General features: G+C 45.7%; 1 protein-coding gene and 1 long non-coding RNA gene across 2 annotated transcripts; one reads left to right on the forward strand and one right to left on the reverse strand.

The window, feature by feature from the left end:
- On the reverse strand, positions 1-24811 carry gramd1a (GRAM domain containing 1A). Its single transcript, XM_007576934.2, is given in 22 exon segments — positions 1-1181; positions 1263-1383; positions 2658-2765; positions 3773-3784; positions 4324-4408; positions 4511-4729; positions 5282-5385; positions 6685-6827; positions 6904-7025; positions 7688-7840; positions 9813-9966; positions 11040-11343; positions 11566-11684; positions 12011-12091; positions 12266-12361; positions 14248-14351; positions 16185-16269; positions 16355-16375; positions 17132-17327; positions 21590-21803; positions 21806-22278; positions 24797-24811. Coding segments are annotated over 21 exon segments (2709 nt in total). The 5' UTR covers positions 21978-22278; positions 24797-24811; the 3' UTR covers positions 1-1085.
- On the forward strand, positions 16388-16662 carry LOC107833642 (uncharacterized). The gene is made up of 2 exons (XR_001659407.1): positions 16388-16496; positions 16541-16662. It is a non-coding gene; the product is annotated as an uncharacterized LOC107833642 (long non-coding RNA).
- Positions 24812-24934: the final 123 nt, after the last annotated feature.

Here is a 24934-nt window from a genome sequence, read left to right on the forward strand (position 1 = left end):
TTTATTAATTAAAATGTTTTATTTATAATTTCTAACCATTTAATTGATATTTTTCAAGAAATTGTGAAGAAAAACCTCAGACTCAGGCAGGAGCGAGTTGTTGCATGTTTTAGGATTTTCATTTCTCTCCATCTTGTTTTGTACAATCACAATTTTACAGTACATTCTCTCCTCATCCTTCCACAATAAATACACCAGCCTCTCGTTTCCATGACGACCGTGCACAGCAGGGCCGACCAGCTTCTGCAGCCGCTGAAGTCGGGAGAAAATCCCAGAAAGCAGAGATGAGAAACCGATCCTCAGTCAGAATTAGAACAGGAAGTGAAAAAGTAAAAAATAATGACGAGTAAATTCAGATTAATTTCACAAAAAAACAAACAAAAAAACAAAAACAAAACACTGTTTCCCTTTTTGTTCTTCCGGGCCTGAAAAGTTCTGCTTGGTCCGTTTCATTCCAACTCGGCTGAAGGTTTGGACACAAAGAAAAATTTGCAAAAAGAAACAAAAACACTGAAGAGAAAAAGTAGCATGTGATAACGTAACCATGGCGACGCACCCTCTCCTCGTTCTTCACGCACACACATCATCATCATCACTATTATTATAATAAACTAGTTTTCAGAGAAACATTCGTAAAGAGCAAAAGGTTTTCATTATTGCTGAACCTCCTTCTCCTATTGGTCCAAACATCAGCAAATCAGAGTGCAGAACCGCCATCACATGACTTGTTCAAGCAGGACGAGACTTGGGAGGTAATAATAAATACTGAGGAGGTCCGTCTCCGGCCGGAACCGGTCCGGTCCCGGCGCCACGCAGCAGGTCAGGAAGCAGTCTGGAACCCGGCGGCCCGCCTGTGGCCCGGTTCTGTTCAGGTTCATGGGGCGGCGGGGGGAGGGGCTTATTGCTGTGGTTCTGGAAGCTTCTCATTGGTCGAAGCTAAAGGCGTCTGATGCGACTTCAAGTCAGTCAGGAGAGGGGGGTTGTGGGTAGTGTAGTTCGTCCGTCTGTCCCACCCAGGACCGGGTTCTGGTTGGAAGTGTCGGAGTCCTGAGACCGGAGCAGGGGGATGCGGGTCGGGTCGGAGGTCAGGTCTCAGACAGGGACTCTGTGTCAACGGACGGATCCGGCTCCCGGTCCGGAACCACAATGTTCCTGTGGAGTTTCTCCAGGGAATGCTTCATCTGGGGAGCAAACAGAACCGGTCAGCTGCGGCGGCTGAAAGCGGGAGGTTCTGGTTCTGTGTGGAGCTGGCGGGTTCTGACCTGGTCCAGCAGGGAGACGGAGGACTGCAGGATCTGCTGCCACTTACTGAGCTGCGCCTGGTGGAACTGCCGCTGGAGGTGCAGAACCTGGGCCCACTCGCCCGCCGTCTGGGGCAGAGGACTGACGGCACAGCAGCAACAAGTCACAACGGTTCAGAGGTTCTGATCCAGTCCACACATTCACCGCCACAAGGTCACAACAGTCCCTGACCTCTTAATGCCGGAGCCAAGGCAAGCTAAGCTAGGCTAACTAAGCTAGTATAAATCAAACTATTAAAGATATAAAGAAACTATATTATGCTAGGATAAGTTAAATAAATTAGAGTAAACTGGGAGAAACCAATTAAGCTAAAAATGTTCAATACGCCAAGTTCTTCTAAATTAACTAGAAAAGGCTAAGCTAAAGCTATGGACGATTATGCTAGGGTAAGACAGAAATAAAAAAATAAGCTTAGCTAACTTCATTTAAAATAATGGAACATAATCAAAGCCATACCAACTGACACCAAGATAAATAAGCAAAATTAACAAAAAAATGAGCTGATTGAAACCAATGATGCTAAGCTAACTCACACCAAGCTAAATAAGTTAAGCTAACCAAAACCCAACAAAGCTAAGCTAAAGTAATTAAGGTCAACTAAGCCAAGCTAACTGACACTAAGCTAAATAAGCTATTTTAATGCAACATAGCCCAAGTTAACATAATCAAAGCCAGTGGAGCTAAGCTACTCATGCTAAGCTAACCTATGTTCAGCCAAACTAGGTAAGATACCATAAAATAATATAAGCTCAAATCAATCCAGCTAAAGTAAGCTAACTGACACTAAGCTAATAGTTAAGCTAGAACAAGAAAAGTTAAGATAAACTAAACTAATCTAATAAAAACAAAAACAAAGAAAAACTAAGATTAGTTAAATCAAAGCTAATTAGCTATGAAACTAATTACTAAATAAGTTCTGTTTAATATTAAAAAAAAAAATAAATTAGTCACATTAAAAACAACACAACTGATTTTTTTCATGCTCTTGAAATGAAAGATGCATGTAAACATGTCAAACATGTCTCTGTTGGAGCTAAAATAGTTTTACTCTGTTCCAGTTTTAGAATCTATGAAAATCCCAAAGAAAATAATTTGGCAAACTGGGCTCCAGTCTAAATGAATCGTAGAATATTCAACAAAAAGTGTTTGGCTAATGAACTGCAAACGACTGGAAAAGCAGCTAAAGTGTAAATTATGACATAATGATAATACACAGTTCAGTGGGAGGAAAACGTCTGGAGACCAGAACCCTGCTGGGACCAGAACCCTGCTGGGACCAGAACCCTGCTGGGACCAGAACCCCTCCTCCATCCCAGCGGCTCGTGTTCTGTGTGAAACACCTGCGGCGTGTTTACCTGTCGGCCACAGAGTAGGAGTGCCACCTCTCCAGTGTGTGAGCTGCTCTTTCCAGAGCGTACAGCTTGTAGAACAGCAGCATGTTGAGAGCCACCAGCACCACCAGACTGGGGGTCAAAGAGACGGAGAGGTCAGACACACCCGGACCGGACCGGACCGCACACTCAGCCAGAAAACAAAACAAGATGGAGACCAGAGCAAACGGGATGGAGAGGAAACAGAAACAGTTCAGACTCATTTACAAAACAACACACTCATGAAACTGTGGGAACAATCCACCAAACCCAGAATCATCAAAACAGGATTTCAGTTTTGGTTCAGAATTAACCAGAAATCATTTTTTCATGTCTAGGAGTGAAAACATTTCAGAGTCCATCACATAATCTTTAATAACAGTGATTTGTTTCCTATTGAAAGGTGAAGGAATACCTGCAGAAATGCTACAACTCTGCCTCCTGTTGACGTAAACTGGTAACTGCAGCTGCTCTTCACGTCAGATTCATTTAATATCAGTGGAATCAGCAGCTATGTGGAGGATTATGGACTCCATGATTTCAGGCTCTGAATTTAAAACAAACAGGAAGCAGTTTGTTCAACCTGCGGCAGCGCAGTACTTCCTTCAGATGCTAGGGGGCGGCCTTTAGCTTTGAGGCTAAACTTGTTTCTGAGACCTTCACTTATCACATCTGAACTGAAACTGCATCAAACTGGAGCCATTTTCCAAAACGTCATTTATTTAAACATTTACTAATATTTGTAACTTTCATCTCTCAGCCAATAAAAACCTATCAGGAAGTTCAGTGAATCCATAAACCATCTATAATCAGAGTTTTATCACTTTCTCCAAGTGTTTATACATCTAATTATTTTATTTGTCGCCTCCTTGTTTTATTAGAGCCACATAATAATAAAATGATTATGATTCTGCGTTTCAGGTTATTGGTTTGAATATTTCAGACTTCTGGTTCTGGTCGTGAAGCCGAGCGGTTCTGCAGCCCAGTTCTCCGTCTGCAGGCGGCTTTCTCATTAAATGGTGGATTTTTCACAGTTTGGGACGTTTGTCATTCACATCGTCTCATTTATGCAGCAGAGAAGCAGAAGCTGTCATACGAACCTGATACAGATCCTGCGCATGGGGGGGAGAAACAGGAAGGCTGTTAGTCCGACCCACAGAGTCAACAGCAGGGGTCAGGGGTCAGCGTGCAAGGTCAACTCGACTTCGTCTCAGTAAGTTAAAAAAATCATTGAAAAGTTGATTTAAATCAATTTGGTTTAAAAACGAAGCGGATCATTTATAGAGCGACAGATTATTTACAGCTAGAAACCAAACAATATGTTTGTAAGATAAAGATTATATCACACCAATAAAACAACTTTAATAAAAATATTTATATTTAAACATATGGGGGGAAAGTTGAGTGGAAGGAAAGCGACGGTTCATGTGGACGGAGCCTCAACGAGCTCCAAATCTGTTTTACTGGAAAATATAAAATCTGAGAAACAGATTGTGTTTATAACCACAATCATTAAAATGAAGAGGAATAAATATTTATTTTAAGTTTCTCACTGATTTTCTGACTTACTGAGACGCAGCTGAACATTCAGAGACAATCAGAGCAGAGCTGCAAACATGCAGGACCGACGGCGACCAGAGGGGGCGCTTACATGAAGCTGACGATGAGGAGGACGGTGGAGATGCCGCCGTGTCCGCCGGCGCGCCCGCGTTCGCCCAGCTTCAGGAACGGAGCGCCTGCAGACACCAAGCAGCGATTCAGCAGCAGGAAACACCGAGCGGCGCTCTGACGTCTCCCTCCGGCCACCGGGGGGCAGCAGAGGGGCGGCCTGGACTTACTGGCCTCCCTGCGGTTCCGCTCCTCCCCGACGCCTCGCTCCCCTCGATCGCCCGCCTCCGCACCGCCTCCCTCCCTCTCGCTCTGCCGCCGGGAGGAGGCGCGCTTTCGCCGTCGCAGGGACGGCGGCGTCTTTGCGGCGTCGGCGCCCGCGGCTTCGCCTGTGGTTACCACGGAAACCTCGGTCTGCAGCAGCGTCTCCAGCTTGCACACTTCGCTCTCTGCATGTGGGAAGCAGGAGGAGGAAGAGTGAGAAGGAGATAAATATTCACACCCTGAGAACTTCACTAGATTTGGGTTTGGACTTTGACTAGGCCATTCTAACCCATAAATCTGCTTTAATATGAACAAGAAGTCGGCAACATTTTTAATCAAAAGCCATTTTTGCTGTCAGTCAGTAAAATAAATCGCTCAGAGCTGCGAGTCTTAATCAGAATCACATTTGTTTCTATTTTAAGTTTCAAAATAAAGAAAAACATAAAACCTTTTCCAAACATCATTTTCCAAATGATGTTTGGAAAATCATTTAAAAACTAAAAAAATTATATTTTGTGATTAAATCCAAATAAAGTACCTTTAATATTGTTTTATAGTGAAAGTTCAGTGAAAAAAACAACCTGCATTGGTTATTATATTCAGGTTTTAAAACATTATCTGTTTTTTATGAGTTTTAAAGAAGCAGGAAAACCTCCAGCCAGTCTCCTCCTCCTCATCATCATCATCATCCATGTTTGAATGATGAGGATAAACGAAGGCTGGACGCGGCGCCTCACCCATGTTCCTGTAGTACTCCTCTATGCCGCTCCAGGTGTTCTTCTCGATCAGTGCTTTGACTAGACTCCACGGCTGCTTCCTGTAGCAGATGTCTGAGGAAACTCTGCATGGAGGGAAAACCAAGCAAAGCCGTCAGACGCGCAGCAGCAACTTGCAGCGACTCATGAGGACAAAAATGGCTTTTATTCACTTCTAAACTTGAACCAACCTTAGATTTGTCCTCACGTTAATCCATTTAGCATAATTCATCTTAGCTTAGGTTGCTTTAGCTTCTGTATTAGCTCAGTATCAGTTAGCTTAGCTTTGATGTTAGCTCACCTTATTTTACATTAACTTAGCTTGAGTAAGTAGCCAGACAGTCTTAGTTAGCCTAGCTTACTTTAGCATGGCCTGTTCTAGCTTAGCTTAGTAACTTTAGCATCTTTGGGTTTATTTTGGACTAGCTCAGTTAGCTTAGCTTACGTTACATTGGACAGTAACTAACATTTTACGATTTTATTCAGAAACGACTCCTAGACGTTAGCATGAGAAAGATGACAGTAAAACAGTTCAACAGGTTGAACCTCATCAGTTACGTCCTCAGATGGACCCAAACGGGTCAGAACCTTTCAGCCTTTTGTTCTTGTGGATGTCTGACGTGCAGCTCGTCTCCTGCTCGCTAAACCCAGACAGGCTGGCAACGTTGGAGCTGCTGCCAACGAGCAGCAGCGGTTCTGACCCGACCCGCGCTCACCAACACAATCATTCAGTCTCTGCTCCCTTATCTAATCATGGATTGGTTTGTTATCGCAGAGCAAACAGTGAGAGTGAGGAAAGCGGCTCGACCCGGTCAGCAGGCCAACGGCGGTCAGAGCAGCTCAGACGCAAAACAAAACAAAGTTATTAATATTTAAATCCACAGATTTAAATCTGGGTCAGTTTTAATATTTTCCACCAATTCAAGCCTAAAAACACTCAGACAGTCATGAAGCTCCCACATCATGACTGGATGATTATTTGGACCAGAAACTTGGTCCAAATATTTAGTGACTTTTCAGAAATTTTGTTTTCTTTCCCCCAAAGAAGCGAAGCAGCAGCACAGCATGAAGCAGCTCTACCTGGAACAGATTAACCACATCCTGTGGTTTCTTATGGTTGATGTCGTTTTATATTTATTTATTGGTCAAATAAAGTTTTATTAGCTCCGTTTATCATGTTGTGGCTTAATTTGAGATTGAGATTATGAAGGTTGATGAGATCATCATCATAACGTGACTTTACACAGATTTCTGCTCACCAACGTCATTTCATCATTTTGTTAAATGTTTGTTTCTTCTTACTGTGTCCAAAGATAACTCTGAATGTTAAACCAAGACACCAGCTGGCCCCCCTGCGGTGAGGCGACCGGCGCCGCGCGGCCCACCTGAGGCGGCTCTTGTGTTTGCTGATGGAGGTCAGGCAGTATCTGTGGACGGTGTAGAAGTAGTCCTGGTAGGGGATCCCAGACGTGAGGACCTCTGAGTCCACCACGTAGCACTCTCCTCTGGAACAGCTCTTATGCAGCGTCTGCAGGGGCAGCACGGTTAGTTCTGCAGGGTCAAAGGTCAGCTGGACCTGGACGCTCTCGGCTGCACAAACCAACCTGCGTCTCGACCACCGGGGCGGTTTTGGGGCCCAGCGGGTTGTTGAGGGCGATGGTGTAGCTCAGAACCCGGCTGCTGGTACCGCTGGCGCCGTCCTGCTGCCACTCGCCCACTGACAGGTCTGAGAGAGAGAGAGAGAAAATGGCGGACATGAAAACATGAAAAAGTCCAGAAGGTAAACAGTTGATGTGGGCTGTGGTCGTTTTATGATCTTTCTGTGATTTAAGTTTAATTTGGTTAAAATCGTTTCTAAACCTGGAGAAAAGCTTCGACGCTGAGCGTCTCCATCAGAACCAGAACCAGCAGCGGCTGACCCACATTCAGCTGCTGGACTCCCATAAAACCAGCAGAGGAGAGTCACCGTCCAATCATTTGGAAATGACCTTTGACCCTCCCCATGTCATTGCTGATGTCTTTCCACCTTGGCGTTGTGCGAACACTGATCTGGAAGCTCAAACTGACTGAACCGGGTTCAGATGATCTGATGAGCAGCAAGTTTCCTCGTGACGGCTGCAGAAAGCAGCAGGAGGAGACACACACACGGTTAGAGGCGTGTGTGTGTGTGTGTGTGTGTGTGTGTGTGTGTGTGTCAGCAGTCTGAGGAGCTCAATGAGAGCAGCAAGAAAACAAAACGCTCCAACGGTCACCGCCTCAACAGGAAAAACTGGCATTCATGTTCACAGAGACAAGTTCACACACGCTCTGCAGAACCAGCCGACTGAACCGCCAGGGAGGCGGAGACAGGCCCGGACCCGGACCCGGGCCGGGGAGGGGCTGACGTACCGGTGAAGTGCCTCTGGGAGAACAGGTGCTGGATGAAGTGCGTGTCTGCGGAGAACAGCAGGTCGTGCAGCTTGTCCACGCTCATCCGGACCGCCGTGTTGATGTTGAGGCGGCCGCTGAGGTCCGAACAGAACGCCTCCACCTCGCCCGACGCTGCAACACACAGAGGCGGGTCGCTCACATCCCAGCAAACATTCACAGAAACCAAACGGCAGCCCTGACATCCGGCCCAAACAGTTCCTGCTGGCTGCATGGACGGACCAACAGAACCGGGAGCCAAAGCTGCTTCAGCTCATCAGAAAACAGCTGAAACTACCAACATCCTTTCATTCCCAACACATTTCACAACAATTCACATCCATTTACATGTTTCTGTATTTTTATTTTTTCCTGACAAAAAACAGAACAACTGTAGTTAATTAAACTTAGTTGGAGCTAAAATTAGTTTGTAAACCAAGTACTTAGAAAAAAGCTAAATGTTTATCTTCAAACTATACATTTAGTTAATGGACTAAATACACATCTTGAAGTTAAATATTTAGTTCAACTAAATAAATTGTTGGCTTGCTAACTTAATATTCAGGTTCTAAATTAAATATTAGATTATTAAGCAAAAAATTTAGTTGAACTAAATATCTAACTACAAGATATGCATTTAGTTTGATGCTAAATGTTTAGCATCAAACTAAATGTTTAGCTCCAAGATAACAAAAACTAAATATTTAGTTTAAAGCTAAATATTTAAATTCAAGTTAAATAACAATAATTTTGTAAATTAAATATTTAATTTCAAAGCTAAATATTTAGTTTGTAAGATATTTAGCTCTTAGCTACATATATAATTTCTAATCTTAGTTAGCAAGCTAATTATTTAGTTTGAAACTTTACTAAATTCACTTCAATTAAAATACTTATTTCCACCCAAAGGGAAACAAAATATTAAGCAGAGATTTTATTTATAAATCCAGAGATGATCAGAAATGAGCTGACTGGAGGCTGCTGTTTATCTGCAGTAAGTGAATAGTTAAAGTAAACCGTCTGCCATTCCTCCTCCATGCAGGTGTGGAAACATCCTGAATCTGAAGCTTGGAGCTGATCTGGTTGCTCTGGCTCTAGACCTGGAGAACTTTCCATGATCCACAGGAACGTTTTGGGTCTTTTGAGAAAATTCTTGCTTCATTTTAAAACAAATGTTTTAAAGCAAATAAAATTAATCTTTCTGAAAGATCTAAAATTATTCCTAGAACATGAATCTGGTTCGGTCAATTAAACGTCACATTTGGGCCAAATCTTAGGAATGTTTTGCAGCTGTAAATAAATCCTGTTTTGGTATAAAGTGATTTAAAGGTGAAGCTCATTCAACCTCTGTGGGGTCACAGATCTCCGTCTCTGAGGTTCTGCTGCAGAGCCGACCCGGTCGGCTCTGCAGCAGAACCTCAACACAGATCCAGAACCGCTTAAAGGCTGCTGAAAATGAAAACTGTTTCCTGGGCATTTACAGACAAACCGTTACACCATTCCTGTAAGCTGGAGGTCAGGTGAGGTCAAGGGTCAGTTCAGGGAGACCTGCAGGTTCTCCTTCAGGCCGAATTCACCCAGGCAGAACCAGACAGGTTCTCCAGACACTGCTGGGTTAAAAAACCCACAGTGACCCAGAAAGAAACAATTTAAAGTTTGAACTGGAAAGAAAGAGTCAACCCGGGTGAACTCAGAGTCTAACAGTTCAGCAATCTGAGGTCCAGTTACGGTCTGGTTCTGCATCAACTTTGTTCTTAAGGACGCTGGTTTTTACATGATGAACTTGAACTAAGCACAGCTTGTTTGAATCAAATAATCGAGATATTTATCATTAATAAGAGCTTGGAGGCGAGACCTGTTTGCTTTAAAGAGTGTGCGCAACACACACACACACACACGCACACGCACACGCACACTGACCCTGTCACTTTAATTTAATTAATTACTTTAATTTTAAACTTCACCGGCCTCATGGTGCTTCCAGGCTGACATTAATTAAGAACCGAGTCTTGGAGGTAAAAACTCCCCTCTGACGGCTTCATTAGAAACGTTTTCCAGAGTTCAGCCTCTTTTAACCAGTTCATGTGAGGAAACAGATCAGACTTACTCTCCTCCTGCGTGTCGGACGAGTTGCTGGGGTCGGTGGGCAGCTCCTCGTCGTTGGTGATGTCCAGTGAGGAGAGGTTTCCCAGGCTGGCGGCCGGTGGGGGCGGCATGTGATTGGTCGACTCAGACTGACTGTCGCCTCCTTCCTCCAGGGTCTGAAGCAGAGGGGGGTAAAGGGGGCACACGGCCCAGCGTCATGTGATGGGTGAGAAACGGGATGCAGCTGCGGCTACATTTTTTTTTTATTTCCTTGAGCTTATTTTAGTTTAGGTTAGTTACATGAGCTAAGCCTATTTGATCTTATTTCACACTGTTAGAACATCTTTGTGCCACAATAGAATTGTTTACGCCGTCAGCACAGCTTACTTTACGCTGTTAGCATAGCTTACTTTACGCTGTTAGCTTAGCTTACTTTACGTTGCTAGCATAGCTTACTTTACGCTGTTAGCATAGCTTACTTTACGTTGCTAGCATAGCTTACTTTACGTTGCTAGCATAGCTTACTTTACGCTGTTAGCATAGCTTACTTTACGCTGTTAGCTTAGCTTACTTTACGTTGCTAGCATAGCTTACTTTACGCTGTTAGCATAGCTTATTTTATGCTACGTTGTATCTTATTTTCATTATTACTTCATGTAGTGTGCTAGCATAGTTTGCTACATTATATTAGCACAGCAAATACATCTTGCAAGCATAGCTTATTTTACGATGCATTACTTCAGCACAGCTAACATCAAGTGTGTTAGACATCACCTTACCTGGGTTGAACTTTCTCAGTTTAGTTTTATTTTTCATGTTCTTGATTTATTTATGCTTCTGATTTCTTATTTTACATTATCAGCATATTTAGCTTGGTTTATTTAAACTCAATTATTTAGCAGTAAACTAGCTTGGTACCAAAATTGTGATTCCCAAAAAGCTATAAATTAACAACTTGACATATCACAACATATTTTGCTCTTCGTCCTTAAATTAATTTTGAAAATTAGAAAATATGCAGAAAAAGCAGCAGAATCTGGAAGTGAACACTCATTTCAGAGAACAGAACAAAAAGCATCAAATTTCAAGGACATTAAAATTTAAAATCCTGGATGTGTTAAAAAAGCAACTTTAGAGCTTAAAGAATCTGTTTCGTACGTTCCTCCATTTGCTGCAGTTTATGTTTCAGTTGCAGCTTTTCAGCCGGAGATAAGAGCTGATTGTAAGTGTGAATGCTGCGACCACTTACGAAGGAAGCGGCTGCAGAGACTGAGGCGGTGATGGGGGGGGTGAGGGCCAGCAGCGAGCCGTGGCAGCTGGGCGGGCTGGGCTCCATGGGTTCTGGGCCGGGTCTACTTCCTGAAGAGGACGGCACCTCAATGGGCTGGCAGGCGGCGGAGGGGGGCGGGAAGGCGCCGCTGAGGATGGGGGCGGACGCCGGACTGGTCAGACCGCAGTGGACCGAGACGTGAGGCGGGGAGCTGCCGGCAGACGGCGCCGACACCGTGCTCAGGTCCAACAGGTCCGTCACCGACACAGACTCCTCTCCCGGCCTGAGGAGGCAGGCGGTTAATGTAAAGCAGACAGACAGTAGAAATATTGGTTAGAGTATGCAAACGAAACCCCAGGGGAAGCATTTGCATGTTCACGCTGAAAACTGGTTGTGCTTTTGAGGAACAGATGCAAACAACAGAGGAACTTTAGTTTTATAAAGTCCAGCTGAAAGAAGTTCATCTGAAGCTCGGTCTCTGGTTGGTTTCCATGGAAACACTCACAGCAGGCCGTTGAGGTGTTCGCTGGTGGGAGAGACGTAGTCGTCGTCCTCGCTGGTCAGGCCCAGCTCGGTGCCGTAGCACTGGTGCACGATGTGCCACAGCTCTTTGGGGGACAGAGACTGAAAGCAAACAGAACCGAGACTCAGACTTCACCTCACGATGTTCAACCAGCCGCCTCCTGCTTCACACCGTCAGACCGGACTGTCCTACAACAGCTACGGAAACAAACGGCGACTCTTTACGACGGACTAAAGAAAATTCTGATCGGGTGATTAAAAAACAACTTTAAACAGTTTTTCACAATTCATCCAATAACTAATGTTTCAGGAACTCAGCAGGTAATTAGATCCGCTCCCTCGGGCCTGTGGTTCCGTTTTCACAGCTCCTTCCCAACTGTCATCCACTCGGAGACGGTAACCGTGGCGATGTGGGCGGGAGGCCGTACCTTGTCCAACAGCGCGTTCTGCCACAGGCGGAAAATCATCATGAAGCTGCGCTCCCTGGCGCCGAACGACGTGAAGAAATGCTGAGGCAGGAAACGGGAAGAAAGGCGTGAGAACAGAGAGACAGCTGGACTTCCTGCGCTCGCTTCGTCAGCGTGAGGAGATCCGGCCGAGTCAGCCGATTCCGTCCTGCTGCAGCAGCAGCAGGAACGCTGCGCCCATCGCTGCTGCAGCAGGAGGTGCGGCGGGCGGCGTACCTTCTCGCTGTCGGTGCTGATCTGGATGGCGTTGGGGATCAGCTTGGCCGTCTTCTCCTTCGTCATAGACGTCACGTCTTTCAGCTGGATGGTGATCTGAGAAACAACATCAGCTTCATTCATCATTAAAGAAAAAAACATAAAACCTGCAGGTTAAACTATACAGTCATTAACAGGATGAAAAGTATTCGCTCCCTTGGTTGTTTTATCCTTTTGTTGCTTTTATAAATTTATTTTGATCAACAACGAAAATCCTTCTCATGTCAAAGTGAAAACTGTTTCTACGAATTAATGACAAGTAAAAATATGAAAGGTAAAATAAGAGACGGCGTAAAGATTCGCTCCCTTTCAGCGACTGAACTGAACAGAGGTCCAGACAGACGGCGCTTCTGGTCTCACAAAGAGTGGAAAACAGATCAGCTGAGAGCAGAGAGTCTCCAGCAGCGCTGAAATAATCAACCAGTTCAGAATCAATAAATCAATAACTGGAGTGTAAAAAGGAAAAACAACAGTCGAGATGTAATTAAGCCAAAACTGAGCAATAAATAGAAACACTTTCCATTTAAGACAAAACAATAAATTTCCTATTAAGAATATTTTTCATGCAGTTATTAATGGATAATGGTTATTAATGGTTATCCATTAATAACTAATCTGAAAATGAATCTGGTTCATTTCCAGGAACGCCGCCGCGCGCATCGCCGCCGCCGCGCGCATCGCCGCCGCCGCGCGCATCGCCGCCGCCGCACTCTGCGCTTATGTTCAGCTGATTCTGTTATTCTGGGTTTTGGCTGCAGATTCATCGTTTGCTAAAAAATAATCAAGTTCACAAAATGATGCTGCTGTTGATTTTTAGGCAGCAAAATGTTCTACTGGGTCAAAGGCCCAGTCAGTGGAACCCACCACCGTTCTGATCGGATCAGTAGGAGGTTCTGACAACATGAGTCAGAGGGAAGAAGCGGACCGGACCGGACCGGACGGCTTCTACCAGAACCTCCAGAGGAACATTGAACCGTTTCAACTGGAACCAAGAGGAGCGACGGTACCGGGCCGCTTCACAACTCCTCTGTGTTTACAGCTGCTGAAGGTCCGAGACCGGTTAGAAACCCAGCAGAACATTATGACCACCTCCTCAGTTCACTACCTCCTAAACCACAGATCTGACTTCATACAGGAAAAACTCAAAAAGCAGCTTTAAACTTTAACTTGTGATAAACTGAGGTTCATTTCATAACAGGGGGTTTTACAGTAGCTGCAGTTTATTATAACTGCAGCTCTTCTGCATTACGTGGTGATGAAGACGCAGCCTCATGTCATAATTAGAGGATGATTTACTGCTTTAACAGGCTCTCTGCAGATTTAAGCAACTCAAATTTAAAACTTTCAAAACCTTTTTAAGACATTTCTGAATGGAAATTAAAACCTTTATCTCCACAGAAATGTTCAAATGAAATAATCCTGTCCAGACAAAATGTCAGCCTGTGTTTAACGTATTAAAGGCCGACTTGGTTTTTAAGTTGAGTTCCAGATATTTTCAGACTTTTTAAGGATGCAGACACCTGGTTAAACTAACCCAGTTATAACCGCTTATAACTGTTTATAACTGACTGTGGTGGAAATAAAGACGTCAGCATTTAAACCTTAATAATAAGTAAAACCTCAGATGGTGAAATGAAATCATTTAACCTTCAAACAGCAGAGTTTGACCAGGAAGTAGACGTCTGCAGTGAGGTGTGTGTGCGTGTTTGTAATACCTTATGGGGACCAAAGCCTGGCCCCACAAGGGGAAACCCTGTTTTTGGGTCAGGGGTCAGAGTTAGGGCTAAGGTATGAATTGAGTTTTGGTTGGTTAGGGTTAGGAAAAGGGTAAAGGTCAGGTTTAGGCTGTACAAATGAATGGAACTCAATGGAAAGTCCCCACAAAGATAGCCACGCAAACGTGTGTGTGTGTGTGTGTGTGTGTGTGTGTGTGAGAGACGTACAGTGGTTTCCCAGCGGAAGATGTTGCTGTAGAAGCAGAGCCAGTTCTCTGACAGATAGAGGCGTCCCTGAAGCAGGATGTCCTTCTGCAGAGCGCAGGAGTAGTCTGGTGAAAACAGAGCAGAGAGCAGGTCAGCTGACACACACACACACACACACACCTCTGCAGGAATCACTTCAACTCCAGACGTCGGGCTGACAGTGGCGATTAAACCGTGTAAACACTCCTCCTCCCTCCTGAGGGATGGAGGAGCTCACTGATGTCTCACTGATGATTCAGAGAAGAGCTGAAAGCTTCATAACTAGAATAATCAGGACTGGTGAAGGAATAACTGTAAATCCAACTTGTTTCAGTGTTTTCTGCCCTTTAGACACATCAGCCAATCAGACACTCTTGTGTTTGGTCTCCAGGCAGATTTTGGTCTGACCTTTAAAGCGAACCTCAGCGCAGGTTCAGGTCAGGTTCTGACTGGTGAACGGTGTGGATCCGGAGGATTTCCTGTGAAACTTTCTGACTTTCCAGAGATCTGCAGCTTGTTGTGAAACCAACTCTGTTTAGACGGATCTAAACGGATTCAGTCTGCAGAGACCATCAGACCAGCGTTCTCCTCCAGGTTCTGACTCGGCCAGCATGACGTCAGCAAGTCCAGCTTCTCTGCGTCCATGATGTCAGACACCACCGCTTTGTGGCGTCTCTGCCTGGAAAATGATGCTTTGCTATGTTTGTTGTCTACAACAGTAAAATAACCCAGAGGTTCTTCCTCAGGTCATCAACATTAATCGCTCTCTGTAGCATACGTACATCTTGTTTTCATATTGCTTATATCCAGTAGTGTGCACATCTGATAATGTAGTAGTAAAGCTACTTTTAGCTTCACTATTTTGCTAACCTTAAACACCCTTAATGCACTGAGCTTCCTATAAGCTAATTTTTTCTACAGTAAACAGTTTAAAATCTGCTGACGTCCTGCTGCGTTCTGACTGAAGCCCCACTGCAGTCAATCAGGCTAAATTAGCAAAACTCAACAACTATAAGACAGAAACCAGAACCACAAACCGCCCACAGGGTTAAGACTCCGCCTCACAGAGAACCCCTCACACTCCTCCAGACTAGCGGCAGCAGCAATTAGCAAACACCTGCTGGACCCTTAGCTCAACGTAGAATGGTTGTGAACGGCATCATGGAGGAGCACTGTTGTGATGATGTGCTGAAAGCGGCGTATTGGAAACAGTGGGAGCTTCTTAAAGAGACAGAGTCCAATTTGAAGGCATCAGGTGTGATGCTTTGATGTGAAATCAAATTAAATTTAAGTCATTTTTATACCAACTGAAGGTAACATAGTTAGTTGATTGTGCTATAAAACATCACTACGTGCCTAGAAAACACATGCCGCCCCTTTAAGACGCTGTGTGTGAACAGAGCGCAGCACCGATATCGGCTCCGATTGTTCCACATTTTCCAAACTCATTCCTTCTCTCCGACTGCAGTGTTCCCAACGCTCCGCCCTCCTGAGCTCTGCACCGAGACGAAACGCCAACCTGCTGCTCAGGCAGCGCATGCAGAGAGAACGCACATTTTTAACATCCCATCCTGGTGCAGTGTGGGTTTTTAGCGTCATGGTAACCGCAGCTCTAGTTCTGACCAGTTCTGCTTTGTTCTGAGGCTGATCTAAGTGTGTGTGTGTGTGTGTGTGTGTGTGTGTGTGAGTGAGTGAAACTGTGTGATGGTCGTTAGATGTTCCTCCAGGGCAAAGTGTGAGGGAACCATGTGGCTGACAAACAGCAGCGATTCATTCTTACTTCACTTCTCCTTTCAGCCGAAGCTCTTCTAACTAAATCACCCAAACTCCTCTTCCTCATTTCATTGCCGCCGGGCTGAAGAACCGGGTGTCTGTCTGAACTTTGATCCCAGAAAGACCCGTAAGCGTCCTGAACTCACCCACTATGAGCCGCTCGGAGTCGGGGAGCTTCTTGAAGATTTTTCGGAAGTCCTCATTGCGCTGTTTGTACGTGGGGCTGAGGACCTGGGAGAGGAAGGCAGACATGGCTTCAGAGGCCAGAGGCTTCAGGTGAAGCCAAAGTTCAGCGGCGGCGTTAATGAGTACTCACATTGTACCAGCTCTGCATTTTCTGCAAAGAGAAACAACACAGTCACTAAGCTCTGCAGCCAGATAAGGTCACCACAGAAACTGATTTCACACCAGCACAGACAGTTGCTGGGCTTTAGCAACCTGCAGAGTTTCCACAGCAGGTTGCTGCAGCCTGCTGTGGAAACTCTGCAGGTTGCTGCAGCAGGTTGCTGCAACCCATCAGCTTCAGCTTCCCTGTTTTAAAGCTGCAGATACAAAACCCCTAAAACTGACTGAAGATTCAGAATCTGCAGCAGCTGAGAGGAAGCAGGGAGACAAAGTCATGAGGAAGAGCTGCTCTGCCCCCCGGAGCACCGAGCCAGAGGGATTCTGGGTAAAATAACGCCCCTGATGGACGCTGCTGTCACACTGCTCCAAGCAATAAGTATTCACACCCTGCTGGTATTCGTTTAAATACTATTAACAGTATTTTGTTGTTTCATGCACAAATATTTAAAGACATTTTATTCATTTTTAAATCCTGACCAAAACAATAATCTCACTCCGATTCTTTGAATCTGCGTCTGCTGTCCTAAACATCTCTACAGACTTATTTTTATTTTGTTGGACATCGGCCCTCAGAGAACAGCGTTCTAGTTCTCACTTTATCATCATATGCTAACCATCTTCAGTCAGAGGCGTTTCCAGATTCGTTGCAACACTGACTGCTACTGGAAACACATGGATGATCAGAGTTACGGCAACATTTAGATTCCCTTCAGGGTCCAGCTAGTCGGGCCTTCAGAGCCGTCCTTACCTTGGCGTTACGGCTGAAGTGGCGGGAGGCCAGGGGGTAGGCGGAGGACAGGGAGGAGGCGGAGGGCACGGAGGGCAGAGGGCTGTCGGCGCCGCCCCCCCCTGCCTCACCCTCGCTGGCCTTGCCCCCCCCCAGGACCCTCCGCCGCAGGGAGGGGGAGCTGCCAGGCGTGCTGCGTGGAGAGTTACTGGCCGTGCTGCACACACACACACACACACACACACACACACACACACACACACACACAGATTAGCGGAGTAAAACCAACAAACTGAACTGAAATCCAGTAATTATTCATCAGTAAACTGCAGATGGAGTCTGAGTTCAGTCTTATGAACTCTGATTATTACTGATGGATTCAGTCTCCACTCTTTATGTATAACAGCTTCCCTACAATCATCACAGCGATGCTTCAGCTTCCTGCTGAAGGACAGTCAAACCGTCCAGAGGAAACGCTTCAACCGAAGCAGGAAGCTGCAGGACTGCACAGGCTCTGAAACGCTTCGCTCTGCTGCTGGATCCACACAAACGAAGCCGATTAATTTATCTGCAACCAGAAACAGGCCCAGAGCATCACACGCCCTCTGCTGTCCCCAGCAGTGGGTCTGAACTGATCGTCTGCTCCGTTTCACCAGCAGGAGGAACATCAGAGTCAAACCAACTCCATTTATCTTTTAGATTTCACCACTAATGTGACCTTTGTCACATTAGTGGTGTGAATTTGATACAGGAACTATGAGCAACATGAAGAGGAAACTGGATGTTGCTCAGAACAGAATCATGGTGCTTTTATGTTTCACATCTCTTTAGCAATGATTGGTAGTTTTAAGAGGCATTAGATGGTCTGACGTCTAACTGAGCCGCCAGCTAAACAAAGCTGAAGTCTTTAACGGACTGATCATGAAAAATCCCTCAGAAACATTTTGATTCCCCCGACAGGAAACCGCTAATGTGTCCGAAAGCTTCAACCAGCAGAGGAAGCCGATAATGTACAGAACTAAAAAACAAATTAAAAAAAGCTGCAAGAAGGATCAAAAATGGTTCACCAGTCTGATAGAAAACACCACCAAAAAATATAAAACATGGTCAAAATCTAATAAAAAGCAACAAATATTCCAACTATTCCAGAAACAGACATGTTAGTTACTCCAGAGATCTTCCTCATTATGCAGATTCTACATTTCTCCTGCATTCAGCCAGCTGAGCAGCAGTGCACAGCATAGCCCTGCATTAAACTACAGACAGACATGTTCTTTCCTCTCTGTGGGATGTTAAAGGTAATTTCTATTTCTGTACTAAAACTTCATGAGGGGAATTTTGAGCTGCTTTGAAACCACAACGTTTCCTGTCACATATTACCAGACAACAAACTGTAATTAACAATAATAATAATCATGTTGTAGTGAGACCATTTTCAAGTAATTTATTGATAACATCATCATGCAAAGACCAATAAAGTTTCATTTTGTAAAGAACTTGTAGCTGGAAGATATTTTAAATATACAAAACAACTAAAACCAAAAATAAAATGGATTGTGATGTTTCTGTAAAGAACATCAGAATGGAAATGATTTTAATTCATGATGCTCAGCAGGCAAAACCGTAACTGCTAAAACCTCAGTTCTCCCTCATACTGGAAACCAGTCCATGCTGGTTAAAGATGGAGGCTAACCAGGAAGCAGCCAATCAGATCAACAGGTCAGGACGGTAAACCGGCTTCACTTCTTCTGCCTTCATCACATTAAACCCGTCAATAAATCATCCGTAGAGGCTTCTGCTGCTCGGACTGCAGCTAACAGGTCAGCAGCAGCCTGCAGCCTGCAGCATCAGCAGCACAACAACGGTCCGGGGCCGAGCAGCAGCGCCCATGCGGGGCCGCGTTGTTCGCGCTCCGTGCGGGATGGAGGAGCCCCGCAGCAGCGAGCCGTTCAGTCAAATCTCTGTTTACCGCCACTAACCGGCGCTGCGCTCTAATCTGCAGGATACGGTTCATTTCCCCGGAGATAAGCCGGGCTAGGAGCGCAGAGAGCCGGCTGGCAGCGCAGCGCGGCCCCGCTAAGCAACACTTACTCAAACATGTCATGAGGCGGCAGAGGTCCAGATGAAACCCGACCAGAACCGCCGACCGGCCGGCCGCTGGCTGCCTGTTCCCCCGGTGAGCTCACTCAGAAAGCCCGGGGATCCGGGCAGGGGGCCGGATCACCGACCGCAGCTCGGCCGCCTTTCAGTCGCTCTGCCTCGGATCGGAAAGCGGCGGCGTCCCGCGGGCGGAGCTCCCCGGTACCGGACCGAGCCAACCCACTAGCCCGAACACAAGAGCCGGTAACGGGCTGCCGTCTGTCAGCCGACCCCTAATCCCTCTGCAGCCGAGGAGGAGGAGGAGTAACAGGAGGAGGGGGCAGAGGAAGAAGAGGAGGAGGAGGAAGAGCAGGCCTTGCTGCTCAGATAAGGATGACCAGGCAGAGGAAAACTGAAGGTTTGAGCTGAAGGACAAACTGCAGCCTCACATTCACCACCAGACCGTTCTACATGTAAAACACAGATTATTTAATCTGGCTTCATCTGAGCAGAATATCTGGCCTGACTGGAACAGAGCCCACCCAATCCCTTAACCCCCAACCTGCGTCCATCTCTCTGGATTAGAGTCCAGATGATAATCCAGGCTGGCCTGAGCCAGGCCTGCATGCATGCATGGCTGTCCCTCTGTGTAATCTGCAGACGATGAGGAGCGGTCCGAACCCGAGCCAAAGAGAACAGAGATGAAACGAGCCGACAGCATGGAGAGGAAGTGGGTGAAAGCAGAGGTCTGAAGTTGGTGGTTTCATCAGCTTCCTGTCTGCGTTCACATCAGGTTAAAAACTCTGAGAAACGCTTCAAGAGATGACAGGAAGAAAACAGCTCCAATGAACAAACTGTTGATAAAACAGCAAACCCAACAGAACCAGGACGAGCTGGAGGTCAAGAACCATCCGGAACCAGCAGCCATGATGCTCCTCACCGTCAATGTTTACAGTCAACAGGTTTACACCTGCAGCCTGAAACCCAGACTGTGAACGCAGCTCAGCTCCAGCGTTAACGTCTGGCAGGACCCCAGGTTCCTGCAGAGGAGAACGTCCTCCTGACACAGTTGGAGTCACCTCAGCCCAGTCACTGTGCGTATTGATGCATATGGTAGATTAAAATATGAAGAATTGAAAATGTTGCATTCAGGGTCTTACATTTTTCTCTGGGGATTAATAAAGTATTTCTGAATTTGAACTGAATTTTAGAGAAGGTCTTACAAAATAATGGACTTTAGCTGTGAACTCTGACCCTGAGAATACTTGGGGTTCACTATAATATGAACGTGTAGAAAAGTGGGATTTCTAACTGCTTCCATCCACTTTCCCAAAGGAAGTGACACAGAGGAAGCTGGTGTAGGAAAACTGACTTCTGTGGAAGAGCTGACAGGTTGTGATACTGTGATGAACAAGTTCTCACCCCAGAGACTGACTGGTGTTAGTTTCACAGATTATTGCAGCAGATAATCTCATCTGGTTTGTGGTTTGGCTCTGGCATGTTAATGGAGGATTAAACATCAAGCTAGTGTCATGATTTTTATCTGATTAAAAATTATATGTGCTCTCTTTCCTCTTCCTGTTTCTTCATGTCCGAGTGCCGATAAGGAAAACTGGTTTCCAACGGCAACACACCGACATGAAAGACTCAGAATAATCCACAACCTGGGCAAATTAAAAGAAACGTTTGGAGAGAATAATAAATGTATCAAAGAAAATCTGAAGGAGGTCTGGATTAAATTAAATACACAAATTATTTCAACTAAACTTTAAGCAGAATTTCTTTATTTCTACCTAACATGCAGCAGATTATTCAGCATGGTTAACATGCAGCAGATTATTCAGCATGGTTAACATGCAGCAGATTATTCAGCATGGTTAACATGCAGCAGATTATTCAGCATGGTTAACATGCAGCAGCAGTAAAAGGCAGCAGCTGCTCATGCAGCCCACTTCAGTGATGCACTCTGATCTGATTGGATTCACATGACATCATCAGAACCAGAGCCTGCTCTCATTGGCTGCAGATGATGTCATCACGGTGAGGAATGGTCCCGCCTCCTCAGCAGCTTCTCCCTGTTTGTTTACATTATTCCTGCTGCTTATACATTGGGATTAGAACCCCGGTAATCTGCAGGTTCCATGCAGGTTATGCAGCCAGATTGTTCTGACCGGGTCAGAAACAGGCCAGCTGACATCAGACAGAACCATGAATCTGAAGGTTCTGATCTGTTCCGCCCTACAGATCCAGCCGGTTCTGAAATTCTGACAAAAACGTCCCTAATCCGATTACTGAGGCCCAGTAATCTGGTACTGCCTCTCTGGACCTGAATGTGGATGAGCTGAAGGAGAACTGCAGACCGGTCCGGTCCGGTCCAGTGCCGACTGACTGCTCACTAACCTGCAGCCGTCCACGTCTGAGTCTCTGCTCAGCAGGCTCCTGAGGGACCAGCGGGAGCGCCGGCCGGGGGAGGGGCTTCTGGACCAGGACCGGGGCGGCGGCAGCAGCAGGTCATGTGACGGGCTGTCCTCGCTCCGCCGCTCCACCGAGGGAGACGGGCTGCGGCGCCGCTCACCATCCTCCACCACGATCTGCGGCGTCTCGCCCCATCCCGGCCGCCCGGGCCCTCGCAGCGCCGCTTGGTTCTGGTCCTGCTGCGGTGGGACCGGCCCGGCGGTCTGGGGCTGGGGGGGCGGGACCAGGATTCTGTGTCTGAGGACGGCGGCAAGACGGTGAGGGTGGGGATGGAGACGGGCTCCACTCTGAGCGGGGACGACGAGCTCATCATCGGGTCACTGCTGCGCGGCCACGGCCGGGTCCGACCCAGTCTCCGCCATGATGCTGCTGGCGCCGGACAGAGGGGCTCAGGTCACGACCCCTGTGACGCTGAGGAAAGTTTGGTGGAAGACAGAACAGTTTCAGAACGGCTCCGCAGACGTTCCTTCACTCCAACAGCCGACCAGAACCAGAACCAGCTGCAGCCTCTGGACCTCTGGCCCAAAACGTCCAGCCAGATGGCGCCAGCATCAGAGAGTCAGGCGAGCGTAAGCGCGGTGCAGCGGCGGCTCGCCACCCTGACCCGAGTCTGCCTGAGGAGTGGAGAGAGCAGAGAGCTGATGTTCAGCCTGACGCCGCCGCCGCCGCGCGCTCTGGGTCATGTGACCACACGGTTGATTATTAACTCGTGTTGCAGTACAGATCTGATCAATATGCTTCATTCAACACACAGACCTTCATCTCTGGATGAATCTGATCGTTTTGGTTGCAGCATTAAATCACAGATTCTGCCACTTTAATCCAAGACGTTTTAAAGCATTTAAAGGTTATTTAAACTAAAGACCAGCATGATAACCAGGAAGTTATTATGTTAAGTAAATAAACTGTCAATGTAAGTGAATGTGTTTCTGGTTCTGGTCTGTGACATCAGCACCTTCAGACAGGAAGCACTTTGCCTCATGATGGTGACTGACGAGTTCTACCATCACGGAAAATCCCAGAGTCAAAAAACCAACTGATATGACGAGTTTACAGAAGACAACTGAGAAAAACAACTTTTTCTCAAAAGTCACCATTTTTAATCAACATTGTAACAGATAATAAAGAATTAACTTTTTTTCCTCAGATCTCAGAATATTTTTCCTCAAATATCTGTGATAATATTTTTAATTTTTACATTTTTTCCTCCATTTTCTGTAAAACACAATGAGAATTTTGACATTTTCCCTTTAATTTATGTAAAACAAATTTAGAATTGGCATTTCTTTCCATGAAATTTTTGTAAAAAAAAAAAAAAAAAAAGAATTTTGACATTTTTTTTCAGTGGCACTAATCATCTTCCATACAAATGAGCCAGTGGTGAATATAATATAGTTAGTAACACACTGCTTGAGACATTAGAGAATGTAAAATGTATGAAAGGACATATTTAAAAACTGTGAGGAAACTCCCTTAGTAAGAACTGAAAAGTTGCAGAAAGTTTGTGGTTGTAGCCGCTGTGAGCCGGCGACCAGAACAGAGAGAAGACAGAACCCAACATCAGCAGACAGATCCGGTCCAAACCAAGCCCGGCGCTAACCATGCAGCAGCCCTGCTGCTCCGCTCCATTGTTTGTGCTCAAAGCAGAAACTTCCAGGGAAAAGATCCTGATCCCGTCCAGTGCTATCGGAGCGATCTGTTTGAACAAGAACAATCTGGGCAGCGGCTTGTTTGTCCTCAGTAATCCACCGTAATCTCAGCAGCCGCACAGCCTGATCCTCCAAACAATCTGAGCGATGAAAGACAACATGATGAGCCGACAACTTCCTGGACCGACCAGAACCGAACCGAGCCAAGTGGAGAGAGGAAAGAGGAGCTTTAGAGTCGGACTGATTAAAGGGCTATTCCACTGTTTTCAAACGATCCAGGCCGACAGCTGCAGTTCAACATCTGAAACACCTGGACCAATCAAAGCTCAGCTGAATTATGCCCCCTTTAGTCCAGGTGTGAAAACATGCAAAAAGGACAAATTCAACATGTTTATTTCAGGGTCAAAGGTCACGACAGATGGGCTCCAGCAGGAGAACTGCAGCTGATGAGAGTTCAACCGCAAACTGAAATATGAAGGCATTAATATTTCAAAAGACAATGATTACAGTTATTGATGGGGGAAGTTGGTCATGTGGTATTTGTTTGGTCATGTGACAGACAGCGAAGCAGCAGGATTGAGATGTTAAACTGAAGCAGAGAAACATCAGCTTCAGACTCCCTCCAAAACCCAGAATATCAGGTCAAACACCAAATATATCTTAACATATACTAAAGTATCCAGGTCGTTTTGGCGCTAAAGCAGATGCTAACATCCAGTCTCGCTTCAGCTCTCGGTTCAGCCAATCAGCACAAATGGGGTAAAAATGGCGCTCCTGGATTGGCTGCTTTGCAAATGCCAGCCAATCGGTGATGGTACACGGCATTTCAGCTTCCCATGCTGGGTTTTCTGTCGAACATTTTACAGAAGAAAAACAATAGTAAAAAAGCTATTTGTCCACAAGTAATTTGGGGTCACATTCTGCAGAAAAATCTAGTGGTTTACTGTAGTAAGGGTAAATATCAATTATCGGCGTGAATATTCATATTGTGCCATCCTGTTTTATACTAAATATTTCAGAGAGAAAGTCAGAGTAAAGTTTTCAAACCTGTCCACGGTGTTCTATATGCCAAAAAGATCGATTTACATGAATAATTTAATTTAAAAGCCACAAACTGAATAATTATCCTCTAAATTGTTTCAGTATTTTTGTTTTCATGGTTAACCTCCTTAAACTGCTCTGAACAGAGTGAAATGAGTCTTAAAATCCCCCTATTTTAGCTGTCCACTCCAAGTTGGACTTGCTCCATCCAAGGAGATCTAAAGGTCAGAGCATTGCAGTTTCCACTGTTTGGTTTTCACACTGAGCAACATTTAAACTGCATTTCAGAAACATCTGAGCAGCGTAACGTGACCCAGTTCGGATTAGACCGGACTACGTGTTTCAGATTTTAAACTAAAGGTGATGTAAATATGTGAAACAGCCCTTTATTCGCTTCAGCGCCGGATCTGAGAAACTTTACGCCCAAACTTGGAGCTCCTACCTCCCATTGGAAGAGTTTCCTGCGGTTCTGCTGTCTTGTTCGGCCTCGAAAACGAGCCGGGCCACGGTTCGGGAGCCGATGCTGAAATCCACTTTCTCACAGGAACACATCAACATTCTCAGACGAGAAACGGAGCAG

Source organism: Poecilia formosa, unplaced genomic scaffold (assembly GCF_000485575.1).
Source record: "Poecilia formosa unplaced genomic scaffold, Poecilia_formosa-5.1.2 Scaffold420, whole genome shotgun sequence".
NCBI lineage: Eukaryota > Metazoa > Chordata > Actinopteri > Cyprinodontiformes > Poeciliidae > Poecilia > Poecilia formosa.